The following is a 16,174-nucleotide window of genomic DNA, read 5'->3' as shown; positions in this document are numbered from 1 at the left end:
GGGTTGAGCCGCTGCCTTCGGCTCAGGTCATGATCTCAGGGTCCTGGGATCGAGTCCCGCATCGGGCTCTCTGCTTGGCAGGGAGCCTGCTTCCTCCTCTCTCTCTCTCTGCCTGCCTCTCCATCTACTTATGATTTCTCTCTGTCAAATAAATAAATAAAATCTTTAAAAAAAAAAAATCCTTTTCAAATTTATCTACTACACCATTCTTATAATAGAGGGGGTGAAAGCATACCTCAATGGGTCAGAGGTTATAGGTCATAGACAGTATCTCAAGCTGAAAGTTTCTACAACATCTCATGTATTATCTTGTAAATTTATGTGAGTTATATATTCTACTTAATGCTATACTTGTGCTTAATGTAAAAAATCATTTTAAATTATATACTATCAAATTCTAATAATGATAAGAAAAAGAACCCGCCCCTACCTTAAAAGTAAAATGGGCACAGTGGCAAGAGGTACCAGAGTTAGCCTGCCGTTGCCTGCGCCTGCTGATCCATCCTCCAGGGTGCCAGGGATTCTACTTGAGTTAGGGATTAGATTACTTTTTCTAATTAAGGTGTATTACAAGTATGAGATTTGTTATCAGAGAAAAAGAATGAGCCCCAAAACATAATGATATGACTTCTGGGCAACACATTTTGTATACTGTTTTTTAATTTTTAATATAAAATTCAATTTTTAATATAAAAATTGATATGAGTTTTGATCTTCTAAATAAGTTGTGAATTTTAGGATCCTAGTAAATAGAATTAACTGAGCAGAATAAATGGTAGCAAGTGAGAGTGGACATTTTGCTGTCTTTACTGCTTGAAGAACAATGTATTTTCAGTGATATAAAGACTAGATATCATGACACAAATATTTTATATCAAGAAACTCCATCTTAGTAATTAAAATCTTATAAAAATATAATGCAGCATATTTCTTAGGTATTAGCACAGTCTTTAAAATTATTCTCCAACCAGATATAAGCAAATACATTGTGTAACATTTTTCAGAAAACAGATCCCCAAGAGTCAAATGGCCCTCTGTTTTTATCTTACAGTTGTTTTTGTTGGTTTGTTTGTTTTAATGTAAGCCCTATGCCCAGCATAAGGCTTGAACCTAGGATGCCAAGATCAAGAGTCACATACTCTACTGACTAAGCCAGCCAGGTGCCCTAATCACACCTCTGTTTTGTTTTGTTTTTAAGATTTTATTTATTTATTTGACACAGAGAGAGAGAGATTACAAGTAGGCAGAGAGGCAGGCAGAGAGAGAGGGGGAACCAGGCTCCCCACGGAGCAGAGAGCCCAATGCGGGGCTCCATCCCATGATCCTGAGATCATGACCAGAGCTGAAGGTAGAGGCTTTACCCCATTGAGCCACCGAGGCGCCCCATGTACCTCTATTTTTAATGAAAGTTTTTTATTAAGAGTTTGGGGGGGTTTTCGTGTTTGTCATTTTAATACTTATTTCTAAACTGGTGTTTTTTATAGTTTTAAATGTATTCTTGAGGTCATGTTCAACAATTCATTAGTTACATATAACACCCTGTGTTCATCACAGCACGTGCCAACTAATGATGTACTATATGTTGGCTAACTATTAATAATAAAAAATTAATAAATAAAATCATTCATGTAGGTCCCATTCAAAGGTCATAGGTTTGGACTTGCCCTCCAGCATAGGTGAAACCCACCTTAGGCCTGTGTGCTCACACTGCTACGAGGTGTTTCCACTCTTTATTCATTGTTGTGTGCTTGCTCTTGGTGTTCAGGACATCCTGGGCTTTGAGAACACAGACCTGGAGACTAAGGATTTGGGCAGTGAAGATTCTGTTCCAGAAGAAGATGATTTTGGTGATGTTCTGTGGGACATACATGATGAACAAGAGCAAATGGAAACTTTCCAACAGGCTACAAATTCAGCCCATGAGCTGGGATTCGAGAAAGTAAGCATTTGGAGTTATCGTTCCGACAAACGTCAGTCGCCACTTAAGGCTGTTTTGTGATTATGGTTTTACCTAAACATAGTCAAGGTTAATAAGTGTATTAGTGTTTGTCCTCGTGGTGTGATTATTCATGTTGAGACATGTGCTTAACTTTGTATCATATGAAAGATAAGTGAGATTCAATTACATTTTTGAACATCAAACATTTGTAGTTAAGATTAGGATATATTAACCACATGTTCTCTATCACCTGCAGTTCACCAAACCAACATTAGGGTAACTAAGAAATTTGATAAAAATCATGAGACTATCTATTCTTCCAGAGCTTGGAGGACTCAAAATATCAAACATTCAGAAAATACCACAGTAATTAATGCAATAGGCTGATCAGTTCATCAGCATCCTTAAATATCTAAACAAATTAACAGAATTTAAAGTGCACAAAGAATCTGTGTCAAAGTTCAAAGAATGATTAATATTTAAAAATTAATTTAAGAACAAATTTTTTTTTTATTTTTTAAGATTTTGTTTGTTTATTTTGAGAGAGAGTGAGCAACATGAATGGGGGGGCAGAGGTGGAGGGAAAGGAAGAAGCAGACTCCCCACAGAGCAGGGAGCCGGGAGCCCAATGCGGGGCTTGATCCCAGGACCCCAAGATTATAACCTAAGCCAAAGGCAGACGCTTAACTGACTGAGCCACCCAGGTGCTCCAACAACAAGTGTTTTAAAGAACATTATCATAGCTGTCAGTAACAGTAATTTCATAGAAATTTTATAATTTAGGTTGTCTCTGTTTATATCCTGGTTCTACCATTTGCTAATTCTGGATTTTGACCATTACTTAGCTCTGAACTTTGACTTTCTTGTCTATAAAATAAGATTGACTACTTTACCCACCTGGCAGTGTTGTTGGGAGAACTAAAGCAAATAAAACACATCAACCCCTTAGCACAGTACCCAGCACATGATAAATGTAAATTGTTTCTATTTTGTAAGAGAGGCATTGTTATCCTTGTTTCATAAATAAAGAACCTAAAAGCACACATGGAGTAGATTACAGATCTGGGATTTAAACCTAGGTCTTCTGACTCTTAATCCTATGTCTTTCTTCTGTGGCAAATGGTCTTAACTCAGGAACCTTGGGTCTATAAATGGGCTTTATATGGGACCATGAATTTATAAATTCCTAAATCAATAAAGTCCTTTGCTTTCTGAGAAACACCATTGCTATCAGAATAATTTGAGTTCCTGAGGAATATATTCTATGTATATATTGGCAAACAGAAAATTTAATTGAAAAACTATACCAAATAATTATTTATTGTAGCTATTAGAAATTTCTGCTACCCTAATGCTAGGCACAAACTACTTATTACAAATTCTTTAAATTCCTTATTAGCTGTCATTTAGAGCCCTGGCATACTTAATGAACATCTCAAGCCCCAAGATAACTTTGCCAACTCCCTAATAAGTACTGAGGTATTTTGCTTTCCTGAGTGTGTTCTTTTCATCTCTAAACCCGTTTCTTAATGTCTGGGGAAAGCCTGAGAACTCACTCAATTTCAGAAAGCTCTCAGGGAGCCGGTCCTAAGCTGATTCTCTGCCTCAGGTTGGGATACTAAGATAAAGCGCCCAGACAAAACCGGTTCTTGTTTGGACTGATTCTCAGAAATCCCTGGAAAGTGAGGTGGTGTCCAGGACAGGTACTCTTCTGCCCAGGAGAATGAGGCTGCCTGCCGGCACCCTCAAAGCCTTCTACTGTACTTTTCTGTGATTTAGGGGATGCAGGGGAATACAGTGGCCTCCCTGTAGCATTCTACAAAATCCGAATGTTGTAAAACCCAAGGGGGATCTCAAGTGTTGTCTCTCAACCATTAATTTACAGCAGGGCTATATGTAGAAGAAATTGGGGCTCACTCTTAGTTTACCACTTTGGGCACATTTAACCAGCCATTAAAAAAAAGCAATCATGAGGAGGCTGTTGACTAAAAGTAGATTTCATTTTCTCACACAGCTTTTCACTAATGATTTCAGAGGGTAGTCAGAAATTGACTCTAGAATTCTCCGAGGCGTGTGCTTCCTCACAATTTAATTTATTTAATTAAATGAATTTTAAAAATTCATTTTTCTTTCTAGTATTACCAGCGCCTTAACGATCTAGTGGCGGCACCAGCACCAATTCCACCCCTTCTTGTATCTGGAGGACCAGGTTCCGGAAAGTCCCTTCTCTTATCAAAGTGGTATGACACAGTGCAATTAAGTTGTTGTTACCATTGTCATCATTTGACTCATTGACCATATTCGACAAAATATGTTATTGCCTGTCTGCCTTCCTGCACAGCCTGTACTAAACATTGAGAAAGCAATAAAGATATAAAATAATAGAGTCATGCCCTGAACTATATACAATTTGAATATTAGGATACAGGATGAGAAAGGAATAGAAAATAGGGCCATTTGTGATTGTGTACACTAATTACGAAGGTTAGAGCTAAGCCGTGCTATGTAAGGGAGTGGTCCTTGTGGAATGGAATTAAGTGAACTAGATATACAGGGGATGTACCTGTGTTTTCAATTACCGGCTTCATCTTCAAAGTTTCATTGAGATTTTAAATATTTGAAAGAAGGCAAATACAGACTGTTTAGAGTGAGATAAGTCATAAAGAACATCAAAATAAAGGATGACATGTATTGTGAATGCAGAGTGGTTCCTCAGATTGGGGACTAAGGTTTATAGAAGCTGATAAACTCTTTTTTACTTTCATTTTTATTTCTATTATTTAAAAACAATTCGTAAGAATATTTTCTTTCATAATTATGATTTACATTGAAGAGTTAGCATATGTTTCTTCCTTTTTACTGCTCTTTTATTTAGTGGAAAATAATAGTTTGTTGGAAAATAATATTTTTGTACTTAGCAAAGAAGTTTCTTTTTTCCTCTGCTTATTAAAGGGTAATGCTCATTTCACTAATACATAACCTCAAATGTATATTATATTGGTTTCCATTAGTTAATATCAACTTGTAATTAAAATGATTCTTTAATTTTTAAATGCTTATTTTAAAAGGATCTAAAAGTGGACTGAAAATGGAATGTCCCATGTTTATTCAGAAGTGATTGACCATGTGATTGCTGACAGTTGGGTAGCACTTAATGTTTAATTGCATTGTGAATTCTTTTTTTGTTGATAATAAGTGAGTTTCATCACTATTCTAAAAGGTCTTTTTCTTTCAGGATTCAGTTACAACAGAAGAATTCCCCTAACACGCTAATTCTTTCTCATTTTGTGGGAAGGCCCATGTCAACCAGCTCTGAGTCCTCCTTGATTATTAAACGACTAACTCTAAAGGTATAAAACGCCATGTTTTGGTACTATCAGAATTTTTATTTCAAATCAGAAGCTGTTAGGGCTGAGTACCCAATAATTTTCAATTTTCAACATTACCCATTTGTTTTAGATTTGTATAAGGTTAAAAATACTTGATGCAGTTGGTTCCTCTTGATCACTCAATTTGGGTTTAAAAAGTCAGGATAAAAATGTTTCCCACCAGCTGTGATGAAGTGTAACTGCCTGAATTCTTGCAGTTGATGCAACACTCTTGGTCGGTATCTGCTCTAACACTGGATCCAGCTAAGCTTCTGGAAGAATTTCCACGCTGGCTGGAAAAACTCTCTGCCCGTCATCAAGGCAGCATCATCATCATTATTGATTCCATAGATCAAGTTCAGGTACTGTTTTCACCTTGTAACCTACTGGTACTCTCAGAAAGAAACAAAATTATCAGTAATGGCTATAGCAGGCATTTAAATATGTTTATGAGAAGAAAATGTTGGTGTTATTTCTAGTATATCTGTTCAGTTTCTAGGGAGGAAGCATGTGCATAAAAAATGTACTGTAGGCGAATACACACTAGTATCTTATTGGGAAAGACCAATTGAATGAAACAATTAGCAAAAAAAGTTAATTTTGACTTATTTCTAGGGCCTTCACATTTCCTTAAGTGTCCAGAATTCCTATCAGCTATAATAGTATTTTGCCACTTGTTCTTTTAATATCCTGAGATTAAATTTATCATCCCAAAACAAGAGTATATCCTTAATAATAATGGGAAACTTAATGACAATTTCATTTTACTTGAGGAGCTATTACCAGATTGTTTTGAAATATTTTGAATTAATAAAATGAATTTTGTTTTTATATTTTTAAGCAAGTTGAAAAACACATGAAATGGCTGATCGACCCACTGCCAGTGAATGTAAGAGTAATTGTTTCTGTGAATGTAGAAACATGCCCTCCAGCCTGGAGGTACGATGCTCACTCCAGTTCTTTCAGATTACATGGAATGTGTTAAGTACAAATCGGAAAAGGTTTTTGCATGTGTGTTTGTGTTTTCATGTAAGTGGCAGGGAGGAAGGTGGGGAGAATTGGATAAATTCAGGAGAAAGATATACTCTATAGGCTTTGGTGGGAGGTTAGAGCTGGGATGTCAAGGCGGGGTGGGCTAGATGGCCCCCAAGTTTCTGGCTTGCGAAATTAAGTGAATTATGGTTCCATGAACTGAAATAGGGAACACAGAGGATGGGCAGGTTTGTGGAGGAAAGGGTGTAAGTTTTGTTTTGGACATGGTTAGCCTGAGTTGCCAGTTGTACCTCCGGCTAATGATGGCTAGCAGGCAATGACATTTACAGATGAGAAGAATAGGGAGAGGACTGGGCTATGAGACTAGACACCTGTTATCCTCAAACATGTGCTTACTTTGGCAGTCCTCAAAAAAGGAAGACAGTGGTTGAATTTGTAGGGCAGTGTTTCTTAACCTATTTTTGTTCCCCTTAGGAGCCTTTTTAGACATTTTCTTCCTAATCACCTCCCTTACCCCAAGAAATTTTAATACCATCCATATGCTATATATCAGTTTATGTATATAAACAGATATGTGTGTATATTTGCACTTTATAATAAAAAGAGTAATATTCATTTCCCCACCCTGAAACAATTTTCAGTACCCTGTTGAGAATGGATGTTATAGGGTGATTACATTCCAATTGGATTACAAGTAATTTGTGGGCAAACACTACCTTGTACTATTCTTCATAGGTACTAATATGTTTAGTTTTATTATTAGTATGGAACATGGAACTGGAAGTGTTTTACCACTTTACTTCTACCACCTTTACTGCCTATGCTATTTAAAAGTCTTTGTTGGGTTGATTCCTAAAAGTAATGATATACATGTTAAAAAGAATTAAATAACTTTACCTAGTAAGATTAACAGAGATTAGTTTTGTTTACTTTATAAAAGCAATATAAAAAATTAACTCTTATAGTGGATTTTGACTTGTGTTTGCGTGGATTACAGCTTTTATTGTCTTCTTAGAAGAGAATTTCATTTTCTTTTCTTTGAATAAAAGGTTATGGCCTACACTTCATCTTGATCCTTTAAATCCAAAAGATGCAAAATCTCTTATAATTGCAGAATGCCACTCTGTGGACATTAAATTGAATAAAGAGCAGGTAAGTATTTTTAATTTGTTGCTCTTTTACTATCAGCTTTCCTATAAAACACCTTATATGAGACTTAAAATTCAATATAGGAACTCTCTATTGTGTTAAGGGAAATTGAAGTTTCCTGATTGTTAAATACATTGGCTCTTAAACTACTAACAAATATAGAAAAAACAATAAAAAACATTTGGGGCTTAAGTTTTACTTTATTATATTATATTAAGCAGGAATATTTAAAAGCAGAACATCTGCGGTCCACCACTGCGTGGCAGTGATGTCACTATTCAGGTGGCAGGAACCGTGTCATTTCTGCCAGGGATATTTGTTGAAGACTCTACAGTAAAGTCAATTTCATTTCAGGGTGGTTTTGTGTTTTTGTGTTTGTTTTGTGTTCTGGTAAACTGATGCAGGAGAAGAAGTTAGAACGACACTGTTGTTCTGCTACGACCTGCAATGCCCTTTATGTCACCATTTTCGGCAAAATGATCTCATGGTAAGTGGTGGCGATTTTACATGATCTGCATGTTTTGTGTTTGCTGCAGACTGCTTCCTCACCTTGTGAAACTGAGAGCAATCATTGCGGCAGTCTCTCTGAGCCACTCACATCAGATTCTGTGGGTTCTAACAGTGATACTAACATCCTGGGAGAATGGGACTCATGACTGCAGATAGGTGATAGCCCATGCATTACAAGAACATCTTGGATATAGTTGTCTCATTTGCATCACACTGTTTCCCTGTTGGGGGTTGCCAATGAAGGCCATCTTTGCCCTCCATAGGGCCCATGGGTGCTCCTTGTCACCTGCTTGAGCCCCCTAGCTTTGAGAAAGTGAGGGACAACTGAGGCAAACACATGCTGTTTTGGGGTGACCTTGAATATTATTAGGAGGTAGGTATATAGGAATTTTTCATTGTCTCTATTCTTATATCCTGATAAACCTTTCATCTTAGGTTTTTCTGTTCTAGATACCCTTTAGTCATTTGCCTTTAGATAAGCCTTACAAAGTGTAACTATGTTTCTTCTTCAATACCTCACCTTACTTTGTCTCTTCACAACCAGAGACCAAAAAAGATGAATATGGTTTTGGTAATCATTGCAGTGGACAGTAATTGTACTCCCGACTCCTATTCTAGACCATGAATCTCATACGCTTGGCTCTTAATTCCACATTCTCATCTTAAGAACTAGATTTGAAATTAAAACATCTTCTACAATTTTGACTTGCCTGTGATATTCCCACAATCTTCTTCCACTGTCTCCAGTGCATCTGGCCTCTGTGAACATCAGAAGCTGGACTGAGTCCACTCCAAGAGCAGGAGTCCCTTTCCACACATTCCATAATATTTATTGAATTTAGCTATTTTAAGAGTGTTGACACAAAATGAACAAACTTTCAGAACCTCTAAAAGTAAGAAAGAGAGTTTTATTCAGGCCCAAGTTAGGACAGCTGCCTGGGAAACACAATCTTCATGGGGAAGAAAGTGCTCTGGAGAATGGACAGTTCTTATGGTTTATATACCTTTTTTATGTCGTGTAAAAGCTTGAAAGATGATAAATCATGTTTTTTAACATTAAAAAATGCAGACAGTAGAACCATTGGTCCATATCTTACAGACAGATGGTTTTCCTTTAGGCTGCTCATTTACAAGGCAGATATACAATGTGCCTGCTGGGCCATAAATGAGACTTTTGGTTTAAATAAAATTGATGTACAGTAATGCCGATTTAGAAAGAAATCTGAAATGGCTTCCCATATATATTAGGCCATTTATTAGGCCTATAGACAGGGCCTATAGACCTTTTATTTATTTTTTCTTCTCTATATATCTTCATATTTTAAAAAAGAAGCTATTAGTGAATAATGTGTAATATTTTAAAACAAACTACCCTTTTTACTGATTGTCTTTAGCTTGATGGCTCCTAAATCTTGACTCGAAATAAATTTAACTTGCATGGTTAACTAATAACATTTATAATTATTTTCCTGCTTCCTGTATGTAGGTGGCATGTTTCTAGATGATTAGAACCATGACTTACTCATTTCTGTGTTCTATAATGTGCAGTAATTGCTTGACACATAGTAGGTTCCCATCATGTGTTCACTGAATTGAGCTAACTAGTATACTAAAATAAAACTGATGACTCAAGCAGCCCCATACAAGTGTCATATTCCTATATCATGTTTTATTGAATTTCTGTTTTCATTTGAAGTATAAAAAATAGAGACCACATTGTTTTTATCTACCCCAAATTTTTCACAGATGTTGGCTGTCTGTAAGAAATTAAATCTATTCTCAATTCCAACAGTGCTGGAAGAGCAGGCAATTTAGATAAAATCCTTCATCAGTGTTTCCAGTGTCAAGATACTATTTCATTATATAGACTTGCTCTGCGATCTATCCAGGAGTCCATGGCAAATGATATGGATAAAGAACTAATGAAACAGGTAAAGGATAATAAACTTATAAAACTCATAAAAGTTTGGGGGCGCCTGGTTGGCTCAGTGGGTTGAGCCTCTGCCTTCGGCCCAGGTCATGATCTCAGGGTCCTGGGATCGAGTCCCGCATCGGGCTCTCTGCTCGGCAGGGAGCCAGCTTCCCTCTCTCTCTCTCTGCCTGCCTCTTTGCCTACTTGTGATCTCTGTCTGTCAAATGAATAAATAAAATCTTAAAAAAAAAAATCTCATAAAAGTTTGCATTTATGTGTGAATTGAAGAAAATAGTAATTATTTTTAAATCTTTGCTTAAGTATATTTCAAGCATATACAGGAAGGCTGGCTGCCATAGTGTACCTATGGCCAGAAGTGATAGCTCAAGAAATTTGCATTTTCCTGATTACCATTGAAATTTTTCATCTGTTCATGTTTATTGGCTATTCTTGTTTCCTCTTATGTGAATTGCTGATTCAGGTCTTCTTACATGAGTTTTAATTGAGTTGTCTTTCTTATTGATCTCTAGGAGCTCTTAGACATTGTGCATACTGGATACAAATTCTGTTACAGAGTTTGCAGATAATTATCTTTTTCCAGTTTGTTTATTGACTTAACTTTTTAGTATCATTCATTATACAGAGTTTTATTTTGTTGAAGTCATATTTATCAATAGTTTCTTTCATGGTTTTTGCCTGTTATATCTTATTTTAAAAATCTTTTATTATCCAAAAATATTTTGTTATCACAAAAATGTTCGCATATGTATTTTTCCCTTTAAAATGTTTTACACTTTCGTTCTTCCTGTGTGAGTCCTTAAGAACTTATTTTTGTTTATTATGTGAAGAAGGAATTTGCTTTTTAATCTTTTATCATATGGCCAGCTAATTTCATTTTACTAAATAGCACAGCATTTCTGCTGATTTGGATATCACACTCAACAAATTAACATGAGTTTGTTTTCTGACCTCTTCTGTTCCAGTTTTGCTTATTCGTTGCTTATTTGTTGCTTATTTCTGGTGTTAGCAAGCTTTCTAGTTCCGGCTACTCACCTTACCAGGTTTAAGGGCATACCTTCCATCCCCACTGTGGGTGTGAAAACCCAAGCCCTTAAATTACTGAGATTGCTGCCTAGCCGGTACCCTCACTTCCCCCAGGGACAGTAGCTCCAGCACTTAGCCTTCCGATGTTTGCTTTCCTATTCATTTTTGGCACCTGGGGGATTTCCCTTTCCCTTTTGCAGGCTCACTTGTGCTTTTATTTTTTTTTTAAAGATTTTATTTATTTATTTGACAGAGAGAGATCACAAGTAGGCAGAGAGGCAGGCAGAGAGAGAGGAGGAAGCAGGCTCCCTGCTGAGCAGAGAGCCCAATGCGGGACTCGATCCCAGGACCCTGAGATCATGACCTGAGCCAAAGGCAGCGGCTTAACCCACTGAGCCACCCAGGCACCTCTCACTTTTAGTTTTAAAGGTATTTTGTTATATGTTGTCTTATGTTAACAGGCATTTATAGTAGAAGAACCATTTTTTTCTACCATCTTCCCCAAATTGGAACTTTGTCATTAGTTTTAATCTATTTCCTGAGGTTCCAATTTTTTTTCTTTTTTAAAAAGATTTTATTTGTTTGTTTGAGAGAGAGCACAAGCAAAGAGAAAGGGAGGGACAGAGGGCAGAGGGAGAGGCAGACTCCCCAGGGAGAGGCAGATTCCCCACTGAGCAGGGAGCCTGACCCAGGGCCCCATCATGACCTGAGCTGAAGGTAGATACTTAACTGAGTAACTAGGTGCCCACAGAGGTTTTAATTTTCATCAAACTTTTTTCTGTGTGTTGTCTTTCACATGCTAGATTTGATGTATATACTATCTTATTTCTGCTTATTGTCTTTTGGAAAGTGTGTTTTATTCTAAAAAGTATGTTTCTTGCTTTATTAAATCATTTGAATAAGAAGTTAATAACCTTAAAAGAGTTATGGAAATTTTAATGGCTTTTTCTTACTTATAGAGGTGGCTTATGATCATTCTTAATTCATTTCTTTACCTAGATTCTCTGCCTCATAAATGTTAGCCACAATGGTGTGAGTGAATCAGAACTGATGGAACTCTACCCTGAGCTTTCCTGGGCTGTCTTGACCTCCCTTATTCACAGTTTACACAAAATGTGCTTATTGACTTATGGTTGTGGCTTGCTCAAGTTTCAACATCTACAGGTAAGTGTTTTTTTTAATTAGGTTTTTTACTTTTAAATGTCAACATACCGGGAGATAGTCCAGGATGGCAGAGGAGTAGGAGATCTTAGTTTTGTCTGGTCCCAGGAACTCAGCTAGATAGCTATCAAATCATTCTAAACACCTATGAACTCAACTGGCGAGCAAAGAAAAGAATAGCTGCAAGTCTACAAATAGAAAAGCAATCACTTTCTGTAAGAATAACAAGATGGAAAAACTCATACCTCAAAAAAGAGAACAAGAGGCAGTACTAACTGCCAGGAGCCTAATCAGTATGGATATAAGTAAGATGTCAGAACTAGAATTCAGAATAATGATTATAAAGATAGCTAGCTAGGCTTGAAAAAACATAGAAGACACTAGAGAATCCATTTCTAGAGAAATAAAAGAACTAAATTATAATCAAATTGAAATTAAAAAGGCTATTAATGAGATGCAATATAAAATGGAAGCTTTGATAAATGTGGCAGAAGAGAGAATTAGTGATATAAAAGACAAAATGATGGAGAATAAAGAAGCTGAGAAAAAGAAAGATAAACAACTATTGGACCACAAGGGGAGAAATTCAAGAGATTAGTCATACCATAAAGTTAAACAATATTAAAATAATTGGGATCTCACAAGAGGAAAGAGTGGGGCAGAAGGTATATTGAACCAAATTATAGTGGACAGCTTCCGTAGTCTGGGGAAGGAAGAATGCATTCAAATCCAGGAGGCACAGAAAACTCCCCTCAAATCAGTAAAAATAGGTCAACACCTCAAATCAATAAAAATAGGTCATGATCTCTGGGTCCTGGGATCGAGTCCCACATCAGGCTCCCTGCTCAGTGGGGAGTCTGCTTCTCCCTCCTTCTCTCTCTGTCTCTCCCTACCACTCATTCTCTCCCTCTCAATAAATAAAGAAAAAAAAATTTTTTAATTAGAAAATCTGGAAGAAATGGATGCATTTCTGGAAACTTATACACTACTAAAACTAAAACAGGAAAAAATAGAAAACCTGAACAGACTCATAACCAGTAAGGAAATAGAAGCAGTAATCAAAAATCTCACAACAGACAAGAGTCCAGGGCCAGACAGCTTCCCAGGGGAATTCTACCAAACATTTAGAGAATACCTGTTCTTCTGAAGACGTTTCAAAAAATCGAAATGGAAGAAAAACTTCCAAACTCTCTTTATGAGGCCATCATTACCTTGATCTCAAAACGAGACAAAGACCCCACCAAAAGGTGAATTACAGACCACTATCCCTGAGGAATATGGATGCCAAAATTCTCACCAAGATACTAGCCAATAGGATCCAACAGTACATTAAAAGGATTATTCACCATCACCAAGTGGGATTTAGTCTGGGGCCACAAGGGTGGTTCGATATCTGTAAATCAATCAGCATGACACACTACATTAATAAAGGATAAGAAACATATGCTCCTCTCAATAGATGCAGAAAAAGCATTTGACAAAGTACAGCATCCTTTCTTGATTAAAACGTTTCACAGTGTAGTGGTGGAGGGAAGATACCTCAAGATCATAAAAGCCATGTAGGAAAAGGCCACAGCAAAACTCATTCTCAGTGGGGGGAAAAACTGAGAACTTTTCCCCTAAGGTCAGGAACATGAAAGAGATGTCCACTATTACCACTGCTGTTCAACATACTACTAGAAGTCCTAGCCTCAGCAGTTAGACAACAAAAAGAAATAAAAGGCATCTGAATCAGCAGAGAAGTAGTCAAACTCTCAGTCTTCACAAATGGCAAGATATGCTGAAATATGTGGAAAACCCAAAAGACTCCACCCCAAATGGCTAGAACTCATACAGGAATTCAGCAAAGTGGCAGGATATAAAATTAATGCACAGAAATCAGTTGCATTTCTATACAATAACAATGAGACAGAAAAAAAGAAAATAAGGAGTCAATCCCATGTACAATTACACCCAAAACCATAAGATACATTGGAATAAATCTAATCAAAGAGATAAAGGATCTGTACTCTAAAAACTATAGAACACTCATGAAAGAAATTGAGGATGACACAAAGGAATGGGAAAACATTCTTTCCTCATGGATGGAGAACAAAAATTGTGAAAATGTCTATGCTACCCAAAGCAATCTACCCATTCATTGCAATCCCTATCAAAATACCATCCACTTTTTTCATGGAACAAATAATTCTAAAATTTGTATGGAATCTGAAAAGACCCTGAACAGCCAGAGAAATGTTAAAAAAGAGAACTAAAGCTAGTGACATCACGATCCTAGACTTGAAGCTCTATTACTTTTTTTTTTAAAAGATTTTATTTATTTATTTGACAGACAGAGATCACAAGTAGGCAGAGAGGCAGGCAGAGAGAGAGGAGGAAGCAGGCTCCCTGCTGAGCAGAGAGCCCGATGTGGGGCTCGATCCCAGGACCCTGGGATCATGACCTGAGCCGAAAGCAGAGGCTTTAACCCACTGAGCCACCCAGGCACCCCTTGAAGCTCTATTACAAAGATGTAATCGGGATGATGGTATGCTTCTGGAACAAAAACAGACACATATCAATGGAACAGAATAGAGACCCCAGAAGTGGACCCTCACTCTGTGGTCAACTAATCTTTTGACAAAGCGGGAAAGAATATCCAATGGAAAAGACAGTCTCTTCAACAAATGGTGTTGGAAAATTGGACACCACATGCAGAAGAATGAAACTGGACCATTTTCTTACACCATACACAAAAATAGACTCAGAATGGATGAAAGACCTTAATGTAAGAGAATATAGACTGCAATCTCTGTGACCTCAGCCAAAGCAATTTCTTATTAGAGATATCTCTAAAGGCAAGGAAAACAAAAGTAAAAATGAACTGTTGGACTTCATGATGATAAAAAGCTTTTCACAGCAAAGGAAACAGTTGACAAAACTGAAATGTGACTGACAAAATGGAAGAAGTTATTTGCAAATGTCTTATCAAATAAAGAATTTGTATCCAAAATCTGTAAAGAATTTACCAAACTTAACACCCAAAGAACAAATAATCCTGTCAAGAAATGGACAGAAGATATAAACAGACATTTCTCCAAAGAAGACATACATGGGGGTATAGCTCAAGGGTAGAGCATTTCGCTGCAAAGAAGACATACAGATTGCCAACAGACACATGAAAAAATGCTCCACATCACTCAGTATCAGGGAAATACAAATCAAAAGCACATGGGTGGTTTTTGGGTGACTGGGTGACTCAGTGGGTTAAGCGTCTACCTTCGGCTCCAGTCATGATCCCAGGGTCCTGCACTTCAAGTCCCATATCGGGCTCCTTTCTTATTGGGGAACCTGTTTATCCCTCTGCCTCCCACTCTCTCTGCTTGTGCGCTCTCTGTGACAAATAAATGAATAAAATCTAAAACAAACAAACAAACAACCACACATTGAGATACCACCTCACACCAGTCAGAATGGCTAAAATTAAGAAATCAAGGAATGACCGATGTTGGCAAGGATGCTGAGAAAGGGGAGCCCTCTTACACTGTTGGTGGGAATGTGAGCAGGTGCAGCCACTCTGGAAAACAGTATGGATTTTCCTCAAAAAGTTGAAAACAGAGCTACTCTATGACCCAGAAATTGCACTATTAGGTATTTACCTCAAAGATAGAAATATAGTGATCCGAAGGGGCACGTGCACCCAAATGTTTACAGCAGTAATGTCCACAATAGCCCAACTCCGAAAAGAGTCCAGGTGTCCATTGACAGATAAATGGATAAAGAAGATGTGGAGTGTTTGTGTGTGTGTGTGTGTGTGTGTGTGTGTGTGTGTGTGATGGAAAACTATTCAGCCATCAAAAAGATAAAATGTTGCCATTTGCAATGACGTGGATGGAACCAGAGGATATTATGCCGAGTGAAGTGAATCAATCAGAGAAAGACAGTTATTGCATAATATCACTCATATGTGGAATTTAAGAAACAAAGCAGAGGATCAGTGGAGAAGAGAGGAAAAATACAACAAGACAATATCAGAGATGTAGACAAACCATAAGAGATCTTAATCGTCGGAAACAAACAGGTTTGCTGGAGGGGAGAGGATGGGGGGATGGGGTAAGT

At 37.2% G+C, this 16,174-nt stretch overlaps 1 protein-coding gene across 2 annotated transcripts in view; it reads left to right on the top strand.

Annotated features, from left to right (window-relative positions):
- The window catches only part of NPHP3 (nephrocystin 3), a 50,747-nt gene that overhangs the window by 15,491 nt on the left and 19,082 nt on the right, over positions 1-16,174 (top strand). For both annotated transcript variants that reach the window (XM_059390930.1, XM_059390931.1), the window contains exons 9-17: positions 1,766-1,939; positions 4,076-4,179; positions 5,175-5,289; positions 5,526-5,669; positions 6,149-6,246; positions 7,350-7,452; positions 7,854-7,936; positions 9,752-9,890; positions 11,915-12,079. In XM_059390930.1, coding sequence (XP_059246913.1) covers positions 1,766-1,939; positions 4,076-4,179; positions 5,175-5,289; positions 5,526-5,669; positions 6,149-6,246; positions 7,350-7,452; positions 7,854-7,936; positions 9,752-9,890; positions 11,915-12,079 — 1,125 coding nt within the window. The remainder of the gene's footprint in view (positions 1-1,765; positions 1,940-4,075; positions 4,180-5,174; positions 5,290-5,525; positions 5,670-6,148; positions 6,247-7,349; positions 7,453-7,853; positions 7,937-9,751; positions 9,891-11,914; positions 12,080-16,174) is intronic.

This window comes from Mustela nigripes, chromosome 2, assembly GCF_022355385.1.
Source record: "Mustela nigripes isolate SB6536 chromosome 2, MUSNIG.SB6536, whole genome shotgun sequence".
NCBI classification, from domain to species: Eukaryota; Metazoa; Chordata; class Mammalia; order Carnivora; family Mustelidae; genus Mustela; species Mustela nigripes.
This window is presented reverse-complemented; position numbering and strand designations above follow the sequence as displayed.